General features: G+C 40.4%; 1 protein-coding gene across 1 annotated transcript; it reads right to left on the bottom strand.

The window, feature by feature from the left end:
- Window positions 1-5,288: 5,288 nt before the first annotated feature.
- LOC104433174 (protein DETOXIFICATION 12) lies at window positions 5,289-9,988 on the bottom strand. The gene is made up of 7 exons (XM_010045844.3): window positions 9,555-9,988; window positions 7,735-8,279; window positions 7,278-7,364; window positions 7,108-7,164; window positions 6,756-6,994; window positions 6,365-6,570; window positions 5,289-5,808 (listed from the first exon to the last, which is right to left on the bottom strand). The coding sequence occupies exons 1-7, from the start codon at window positions 9,822-9,824 to the stop codon at window positions 5,743-5,745; spliced, it is 1,470 nt and encodes a 489-aa protein (XP_010044146.2). The 5' UTR covers window positions 9,825-9,988; the 3' UTR covers window positions 5,289-5,742.
- Window positions 9,989-11,155: the final 1,167 nt, after the last annotated feature.

The following is an 11,155-nucleotide window of genomic DNA, read 5'->3' as shown; positions in this document are numbered from 1 at the left end:
CTTTAGTCACCGGCTTCAGCATCCTGGTACGACTCTCCATTCATGGCAACATTCGTGTTCCTATTAGTTCACAACAGTTAGTCGTCGTCGTCGTCGATGTTGTTGTGTTGCTGTCTCCGATAATGGTCTTACACTCTTGCTACTTAAAAGAGAGCAATAGACAAAGTAATTGAGGAAAATGTGTACTGAATGAGATGATAACTCAGCATGAGATACAAAAATGAGCAAGACGTGAAGTGAATTGAAATATCGCAATGCTGAGTGTTTTTTAGGTAAAGTACATAACTCTACCATAACATTAGGTGGATTCAGAAGGAAAAGAAGTTCGATTGGTTTGCCTCGAGATGACAATTGAGTGCTGAATCAAAGAAGTTCCAAGACTCATCTCCTCGGTTTCGCTGTCCTTGTCTCTATAGATATATTGTGCTTCTCCGGTGTTGGATTTCTATGCCTCGACACCGCTTGTGGAAATAACTTGTTAAAATCTGCAGAGGTCAACTGTACTTTGAGCATAATTCCTAGGTTTTGTTAACTTAGATTTGAAGTGACCAAGAATCGAGATACAACCTGTTTATTAAATTATTGATCCAATTTCTAGAAGCTTCAAGATTGATATTAGCTAGAAAAGTCAAGAAAAATTCTTAAGAAAATCTAGCTTAGGTGGCAAAGAAAAATGTAGAAGCATAGAAGTCTCTAGAAGAACTACAATATAGAATTTCCTAGATAAAGCCTACATGGCAACATTCTATAGAAATCTAGAATGTTGTACTAAGGCGGTAACTCACGCCTATAAATAGGAGTTAGTGGATGCTTGTGTTGTAGAAGAAAACTAGAATTACTCCTTCCTTTGTAATACAAACTATCATAATAAAAATTCTGTTTTTTTACCCATACTCCCTTGCCGTTGTAATCCACTTATATGTATCCATACTTCACACATACACACTTGCACACACACGCTTCTGCAAATACCAACAGTGGTATCAGAGCCATGTTTTTGGTTGGTATTTGGCATTTGTCCTACCTACCCATTCCTAAAATTACCCTTTCCAAATACCCAATAACTAAACCATGGCCAACTCTACCTCATCCTCATTTCCCATTCCCATTTTTTATGGGAACAACTATGATTTTTGGAGCATAAAAATGACTACATTCTTGATGGCCCAAGACTTATGGGACATTGTGGAGAAAGGTTGCGAGGCTCCGCATGAAGGTGCAAGTGTTTCGAAGGATCAACTACAAAAGGATGCAAGGGCGCTATATTTTATCCAGCAAGCACTCTCGGAAATGGTATTTCCAAGAATAATTGGAGCAAGGACTGCAAAAGGGGCTTGGGATATACTATGAGAGAGTTTCAAGGATCGGAAAAGGTACACATAATTCGCCTTCAAACTCTAAGAAGAGATTTTGAGAATTCCAAAATGAAAAACTATGAGACTGTACAAGAATATTGTGGAAAATTAAAGGAACTAGTTAATCAAATGAGAGCCTATGGAGATGGGAAAAGTGATCAAAGGGTTGTTGAGAAAATATTGGTGTCACTTACCAAAAAATACAACTCCATAGTTACAACTATAGAGGGAACTAAGGACTTGACGACCCCATCAGCGAGTGAATTAATTGGCTCTCTAGAAGCGCATGAGAAAAGACTAATGGCACAAGATTTTCAGTTGAAAGTGCCTTTCAATCTAAAGTAAATATACGGTCTCATCAATCTAAAAATGGTGGAAGGAGCTCATGGAAAAATAGAAAAGGAGGAGAAACTATAAAATAAAAAAATAAAAAAAGAGGAAAATTATCCACCTTGTGGTATTTGCAAGAAAACAAATCATCTAGAGAAGGATTGTTGGTTTAAAAATAAAAAAACAACACCACTTTTGTAAAGATATGGCCACATAGAAAAAAATTGTCGGTCGAAAACAAATAATCGAGCAAACTATGTAGAAAAAAAGAAAGTGAAGAGAATACATTCTACGCAGGCCAAGCGGCAAATGATAATAAAAATGAAACATGGTACATTGATAGTGAGTGTAGCAATCACATGACGGGAGACGAATCTATATTCACTGATATTGATAAGTCGGTGAAATCTCAAGTAAAGTTGGGCAATGGTGCATTAGTAGATGTCAAAGGAAAAGGCACCATCGTCGTGGAAACGAATAAAGGCCCAAAATATATACGTAATGTATATCTAGTCCCTCGTCTTGCACAAAATGTCTTAAGTGTGGGCCAAATGATACAAAGTGGGTATTCTCTATATTTTAATAGAGATGTCTGCATTATCTACGATAAATATAAAAATACCATTGCCTCTGTTAAGATGAAAAATAACAATTTTCTTATTTGATGGAAATATGTCAAAGATATAGCCATGAAAGCTCAACTTGATGATTCATGGCTATGGCATCGAAGATTTGGCCACTTCAATTTTGCTGGGCTAAAAACTCTCCATTAGAAAAATATGATGAGAGACTTTCCAACTATTACAGAAATTTCAGATGTTTGTGAAGGTTGTCTTCTTGGAAAACAACAGAGACAATCCTTCCCATCTGGAGATGCATGGAGAGCTAAGAAGCCATTAGAACTTGTCCACACAGACGTGTGCGGTCCGATGAGGACACCTACACCCAGTCAAAATAAATATTTCATCCTATTCATTGACGATTACACAAGAATGACGTGGGTATACTTTCTTCGAAAAAGATAAGAGGTTTTCTCTATCTTCAGAAAATTCAAGAGCCACGTCGAGAATCAAAGTGGCCAAAGAATCAAAGTCCTAAGGAATGACAGAGGCACATAATACAATTCAAAGAAGGTTAATAAATATTGTGAAGATGAAGGAGTCCATCATCAACTGACTGTTGGCTACGCTCCATAGCAAAATGGAGTAACCGAAAGGAAAAATAGAACCGTCATGGAGATGGCAAGGTCCATGCTAAAGGAGAAAGGCCTTCCTAACATTTTTTGGGCAGAAGCAGTTTATATTGCAGTATACCTATTAAACAGGTATCCAACTAAAGCTATTCAAAATAAAACACCAGTCGAAGTATCGAGTGGACGAAAGCCTTCAACAAAGCATCTCAAAGTGTTTGGATGCATTTGCTACATCCACATCCCTGCTCAGAAAAGGAATAAGCTAGATGAAAAGACAGAAAAAAGAATATTCTTTGGCTACAGTGACCAATCAAAAGGCTATCGGATTTACAACCTAAGAACTAAGAAACTTATGATTAGTTGAGACGTTGAGTTCGACGAAAATGCTGCCTGGAATTGGGAGAGCGAGAAGATCGAGAAGAAGTACATCACCTTGCCAGACATACCTGCTCAAGAGGAGTCAATGTCACAAGAAGAAGGAGAAGTATCGGATTCCACCACTCATGACATAACTCCACCAAGCTCTCCAAGAGTGACGCAAGAAGAATCTACTCCAAAGTCTCCAGTACTAAGGGTAAAAGCCCTTAGAAGAATTTACGACACATGCAACTTTGCTATCTTGAACCAGAAAACTACGAACAAGCATCCAAAGAAGAAGTCTGGATAAAAGCCATGGAGGAAGAGATCAAGATGATCGAGAAAAATGAAACTTGGGAGCTTGTCGATCGACCTGAAGACAAAGAGATCATTGGCGTCAAGTGGGTCTACAAGACGAAGCTCAACGCGGATGGATCAATCTAGAAGCATAAAGCAAGGCTTGTGGCAAAAGGATACTTGCAACAACCAGGTATCGACTATACTGAAACTTTTGCCCCTGTCGCTCGCCTTGATACTATTCGAGCACTCATAGCCCTAGCAACACAAAAAGAATGGAAGATCCATCAACTAGATGTGAAGTCGGCATTTTTATATGGATATCTTCAAGAAGAAATATATGTGGAACAACCACAAGGCTTTACTATAATAGGCCAAGAAGAAAAAGTTCTCAAACTCAAAAAAGCCTTGTATGGGTTAAAACAAGCACCACATGCGTGGTATAGTAGAATCGATGAGTACGTCATCAAGCAAGGATTCAGGAGGAGTATGAGTGAGCCAACACTCTATATCAAGACCCAAGGTAAGTCCAACACTCTCATTGTCTCTCTATATGTAGATGATCTCATATATGCAGGAAATAATGAGACAATGATCCAAGAATTCAAAAAAGAAATGATGAAGACTTTTGAGATGACGGACTTGGGCTTGATGCATTACTTCCTTGGCATCAAGATTGACCAAAACGAATGAGTGTTTATCTCGCAAAAGAAATATACCGAGAACCTCTTGAAGAAATTCAAGATGAACTATTGCAAAGCAATTTCAACTCCGCTCATGACAAATGAGAAACTTCGGAGCAGAAAAAGCAGATGCTTCACTCTACAGAAGCCTAATTGGGAGTCTACTATATCTTACTGCTACAAGGCCAGATATTATGTACTCGACAAGTTTACTATCACGGTTTATGCAGAGTCCAAGCCAAATTCATTTTGGAGCAGCCAAGAGAATTCTAAGATACTTACGAGGAACCACTGATTACAGCATTTGGTATCGGCCAAGTGCAAATGCTAACCTCATTGGCTACATTGATAGCGATCAAGGTGTTCAGCTGATGATAGGATAAGTACTACTGGATATGCTTTCACACCGGCTTCGGAATATTCTCATGGGCATCCAAAAACAAGACTCAAGTGGCACGCCTACCGCAAAGCTTAATACATCGCAACTGCAATGACCGCTAGTCAAGCAATATGGCTTCGAAGAATTCTAGAAGGCATTGGAGAAGCATAGATGGAAGCAACTCCGATACTTTGAGACAATAAGTCCGCGATCGCTATATCAAAGAATCTAGTATTCCATGGAAGAACCAAACATATCGACATCAAATATCACTTCATACGAGAGGCGCATAATAACAAAGAGATCGAGCTAAAATATTGCAAAACTGAGGAACGAATAGCGGACATCTTCACTAAAGCATTATTGTGAGCCAAGTTCGAGACATTGCAGGAAATGCTTGGGGTGACACGAAATTGGATCAAGGAGGAGTGTTAAATTATTGATCCAATTTCTAGAAGCTTCAAGATTGATATTAGCTAGAAAAGTTAAGAAAAATCCTTAAGAAAATCTAGTTTAGGTGGCAAAGAAAAAAGTAGAAGCGAAGTCTCTTGAAGAACTACAATCTAGAATTTCCTAGATAAAGCTACATGGCAACAATCTATAGAAATCTAGAATGTTGTACTAAGGCAGCAACTCACGCCTATAAATAGGAGTTAGTGGATGCTTGTATTGTAGAAGAAAACTAGAATTACTCCTTCCTTTGTAATACAAATTATCATAATAAAAATTATGTTTTTTTACCCATACTCCCTTGCCGTTGTAGTCCACTTATATCCATCCATACTTCACACATACACACTTGCACACACACGCTTCCGCAAATACCAACACTGTCTAATGACTCGATATGATGAGCATTATCCATTTCGGGCAGTGCAATGAGATTACCCCCACTCTTATTTGAACGACAGATGTTCACATATGACTTATGCTTTGTGATTATTGAATGCTGGCTGATGTTCAAGGGTTGGACATTTGTGCGTATATAGTGACCTTGTTCAGTGAATTTGAGAGAAAATTGCGTACGTCTGCAGATGCCCCCTGTGATTCAATGCAATCTATGTACGTGATGTCACTGAAATCAAGAGCAAACTGGAGAGCTTGTGAGTTGCAATATGATCATTCTCTCAGTTGCAAGTCTGCTTGAGCTCAGTTAATCGATCCATTATCGGCTGAAAAGCTTCCGTCAAATATTCTCTCCCTTGCTTTGTTTGCCTGCAACATCAAAAGCACGTTTAGCACCAGCTTAATTCCTTCGGCTGGAAATTCCTATGATCATAGGTGAACGCGGAGCCGAGTACAGCGGGAATTATCAAGAGAAATTTGCAATCGACAAAACATAACATGGCACAACTTTACACATCGACACGAATTGATACCTAGTTCAATGAATACTTTATAATTACATTAAAACATTTCTGACGACATGATCAACTAACATGAACATATCCATGACTGATCTAAATCTTTCAGTTGAGCACAATTAGTTTCTAAATCTTATTGAATCGTGCAATCAAGTCCTTGCAAGACAGCAAGGAAATTTTCTAAATTTTGCCACTAAGGAAAAATTGAAGAATTGATGACAGGAAAAACTTGATTGCACTTCCAATGAAAAGCCATGTATAACTTGTGACCATTACACCATGGCTAGAAAGAGGATCTAGGGATGTCCCAAACTCCTCCTCGGCTAGATTTATGAAGGTATAGCTGCTAAGAAGTCATCCGCAAGGCATGTTGTTGATTTGAGTAGAAGAGGATAAAATAAAATTACCAGCTTTTCCCAATTTGTGCAACAGGTCACAATTGAGAGCAACGATGTCTGCACAATAGCACCCGCTTGAATCCCTATCCAAAGTCCCACTCCTCTCAATCCCACCCAAAATCCCAATGTTGCAGCAACTGGAACTCCACACAGATAGAATGCCCCCAGGTTCACATAAGCTCCAATGTGTTGCCATCCGCATCCTCTCGCAATACCTGATCGAGTCAAACATCATCACGAGAGAGGAAAAAGAAAAAAATATTGCATTATAATTGATCGAGGAGGTGATCGAATTATCTAGTGTAGGCTTCCTTGTTCCTAAATCACAGTTCCATGGTTGGGTCTATTGAGATTAAATCTGGACAAAGTTTTCTCCATTGATACAGAGATCGAGTGATACCTGAAAGGACACCTTGTAAGCTGTCTATAATGACGGATAGGCAAACAAGAGGAGACATCTTTGTAACGTAGTCCACGACTTCCTTTTCGTTGCTGAAGGCGTAACCGAAGACTTTACGAGTTGCAAATAAGACTGTGCTCGTAATGCTTGTTTCGGTGATTGCTATAAGCAATACTGCATAGACAGCTACACGAGCTGCCTGCGCGTTTCCTGCTCCCAATTCATTGGACACTCTCGTGCTGTTATTGAACAAAGGCAGCGAAAAAGAGTGAGGGTGTTGTTAGAACACTCCAATGGTACTATGGGGGTCAGTCCAACATGCCCCAAAAGGCTAAATGAAGAGTTTACAAACCTTCCAGCAGCTCCAATTGCAAATGGTATTGCGTAAAGTGTTGATATCGTCCCGAGACTATCCATGAGATTAAACAAGAACGGTGAATTACAACACGAGATTGATACACAGCTCTAAAATCAGATGTTGGTCAAGTCATGATAAATGTAACATGAAAAAGAAGGACATACCACACAGAGAGAACTGAAGTTTCAAGCTGTGGATTCGGTAGAAGCCCAGAAAGCAGGATGAGCAGCTCAAATGACCACCATTCAAGGCTACGATCCATCCAAACGAGTACACAGAAAGAAACTCCATCAACAGAAAATATCTCAAACAGTAAAACAAAAAAGATTAGTTAAGTTCATTTTCCAATCAAGAGGAATGCAAGACTAACGCTAGGTGTACGTCTAGCGGTATAATAAATGGATACATGAAGTGATGTGGTAGACTTCAAGTGAAACAAGTGGGTCACATTCAAAACCCATTAACAACCCATCACTTCCGTTACTGCTAGTATACAAAATACATAGGGTAGTCTTACTAGACCTAGCGTCAGTCATCCTTTAATATAAACAGCATATACACATGCACTGCTACTAGAAAACAAAGAATATCGCACGGAAGTAGCACTTGAACATAAGTTACCATATCATGACAGCTGATGGAACAGCGAAACGGAAGAACTCCTGAATGCCTCGGAATATCTCCATTGACACCGGTGCACGTGTCTTCTGGCACGCACTAGAGAACGTCATGTACAGCACGAGAAATGTCACATTCAACCAATAAGAAATTCCCAATGCCAATGCGGCTCCAAGGTTATGTAGCCCAGACTTGAACACGAGCACCCAACAGAGAGGCACATGTAAGCAGAGCGTGGCACTGGAGCCTATGAGCATCGGAGTGGTGCGGCTCTGGGTCTGGAAGTAACGGACCAGTGGCTGGAGCGCCGCGTATGCCAAGAGCGCAGGGACAAGCCACACTATGAACCTACCCGCCTCACGTGAGATCAGCGGGTCTTGGCCCATCAACAGGAGGAGTTTGCCCATGTTGAACCAGAGAAAAGAAAGCGGGACACACACTAAGGTCAGAGAGAAGATCGCCGTGTATGTTTGTGTTCCGAGCTTCTGGTATTGTTGAGCTCCGTAGGCTTGTCCGCACAGCGTTTCCAGGGCAGTGGCCATGCCAAGCTGTTGTTGCAGAATCATGAACTAAGAAGTTTAGCCATCTGATGTGATTTCTATGTTATGTATGGCCGTGCCTAAGAGCATATCGGTTGAAGTAGATTCTTCTTTTTGATAGATGAATCAATTTATATCTCCCATGCAGCCGTAGATCAAAATTCGTTCGGACAGACTAGTATGAACATATGTCCCATAAAAGCAACCAAAATGGATGGAATTGCCAGTTTTTTCGTCAACATGCAATCCATCATCATCGTTGATCAGTTTTCTAAAATAGCACAAGAGCTTTTTCTGGACTCTCATATTCCTAGAATGACTACGTGTTGTGTGTTTTGAAGATATAACATGAGCTTCTTAACCGACAGAAGAGCACCGAATGTAACAAGCTAATTTCAGTACTGTTACATGTACAACTCTAGGAACCCATTGAGAAAGCACATGGGGTCACGCTAATACTAAATTGATTGATAATATAATGTTAAAAAATTATTGTTGGTAAAATGAATACCACTCACTTACTTCAAACATCAATAATGATTTCGTCCCATCAGAATCAAATCCCTGTCTCTAACACACTATTTAAGGGCATGTCCCTATTAATGACAGGACGAGCTTTTTTCCAATTCTCACCAACTAGGGTTAATTCATTATTAACTTTTGCACCATTTCTAATACGACATAGACCAACTTAAGCGCGCCAAGTCAAGCCATCGTCAAGAAGAAGATATTACTAAACTAGCCGCCATCTTGGACTATGCAGCACCAGTCATGTGCCAATGATGCCCTCGGGAACCCGATAGATCCAACCTCACAGATTCAACTGGCACAGGCAGATGCTTCAAGGGTCGATCACAACATATTCCTAAGGACATGTACTCAGACGGTTTCTCGTGCGTGGTTTCGAGCAAACTGATTACATCAATATCAACGGAATCATCATCAAGATTGAGCCTCTGATACACATGCTGTCGCTATTATCATCATGGCTCGTGGAGTTCATTTGCTCGAAAAGAATGAAAGTAAACAAATCGCTGAGTCTGCTACCTGAAATTTAAGTTTAGCTGAAGTGCAGCATTGTTGAGAGCATAAGGAAGCATATGATTGATCATATGGAAACAGATGGCACACGTGTAATTCAAACAAGTAGTCACTGATCATGGGTTGATGTCAAAATCGCTCGTCCGGTACGAAATATTGGACCACGGTAAAATAATCCAAAACAAAGAGTCAAAAACGTGAAGGGAGGGGAGAGAGAGGGAGAGAAAGAGAGAGGGTACGAACGAGGAGGCTGAAGCCGGAGACGCCGGCGAGGGAGATGGCGATGGCGGTGCTGGAGAGGGAGAGCTCGCCGAGGTGGCCGACCATCATGACGCAGACCATCTGGAGGAAGTACTGCGACGACGTGACCACCACCATCGGCGCCGCTATGCTCCCCACCCTCTTCACCTCCTCCGTCACTCCTCCCCACGTGATGCCATCGCTCTTGCGCTCTCCCTCCTCCCTCTTGGCCAGCAGCCTCTCCTCCATCTTCGGCTTCGTTTCTTCATCCATGGAAATGAAAGACGGGAAAAGATAGAACGAAGGAAAGAGCTGCGGGGTTTGGCTCTCTCGGCCGCCTACGCTCACTCCTTTTGAGAAAATGTTGGGTCGAGACTCTGACAGAAAGAGAGAGAGAGGGGCCGAATGTCTGCCTTGGAGTAGGTGGTGTTTTGTGAGTGATGATGGGTCGTTTTGGCGGAGGAGCATCGTGTATATCTTTTAGCTTTCTGCCTTTTCTGGACTCTTTGGAGACAAAATGAGTCAACCATGACGCACGCATCTCGTGGTTTTGAGAAACTCGCCTGGCTGAGAAAATATTCCGGAGATGATTGGGGAATAATTCTTAATTTTTTTATGAGGTTAATAAATTTTTCTAAATCATTAAAAAATTAAATAATTTTTTTTAATAAATTTTTCTAAATCATTAAATAATTAAATAATTTTTTTAAAATTATTATAAAGTTCATTCCAATTTATGACTTACAAAAGATTACCATTTTCATGATATTTTAAAGATTTTTATGCTAGTGAAGTCCAAAATTTTCAATGATCACTTCTCATCACATTATGATGTGATCTAATTATTGACACCTAATATTTTAGAAAATAATAAATAAAATAAAAATTCAGTTTTGGAAATTTTTTGTTAAAAATATATCTTCATTTCAAAATTCAAAAAATTCAGTTTTTATTTGATTTTGGAGCCTTTTTATTATTTGAGTTGTTGAGTGAATATCTCACTCATAAAAATAACTTTGAGCCTTCCTTTATAAATAAAGGACGAGGTTTCGGAACCAAGGGGGCTTATTTTCGTCAAAAAGTTGAAAAGTGAAAAAAGAGGAGGGTTTCAGTTTTTGAGGGAAAAAGAAGAAAAGTAAAAAAAGAAAGGGGAGAAAGCGAGGAAGAGCTTCCGATAGAAAGGAAAAAGCCTGGAGAAAAAGTCAAAAAGTTTTCTTCCCTTTGGCTGAAATGCGAGAAAATATTGGGTACGTCTAACGTTCCAACGTGGCAAATGGAAAGGCAATGGCAAAGCGACACGCGTCCTCACGTGGGACGCACAAGCTGAGCGGAAATTTTGAAAATTTTGCATGCTGTAGGTGTAGCGTTCTTATGCACAGACCGACGCTTTCTCTCTCCCTCCCTCTGAATTCAAAATTTCACGTTCCCTCCTGTTCGCTCTCTCCCGTGGTCGCTCGCTTTCTGCTCCGGCACTCGCTTGGGTGTCACTTCTTCGTTCTTTGCTCCGGCGCTCGCTCAGTGCCCGACCATGCACGTCCGGTTCCGCTCGTCCTCCTCCACCAGTTCTTCATCGCCTCGACAATCGAGTGCTCGGCTGCGAGCTC

Source organism: Eucalyptus grandis, chromosome 2 (genome assembly GCF_016545825.1).
Source record: "Eucalyptus grandis isolate ANBG69807.140 chromosome 2, ASM1654582v1, whole genome shotgun sequence".
Taxonomy (NCBI): Eukaryota; Viridiplantae; Streptophyta; class Magnoliopsida; order Myrtales; family Myrtaceae; genus Eucalyptus; species Eucalyptus grandis.
Note: the sequence above shows the minus strand (reverse complement) of the source record. Positions and strands in the feature narration are given on the sequence as shown.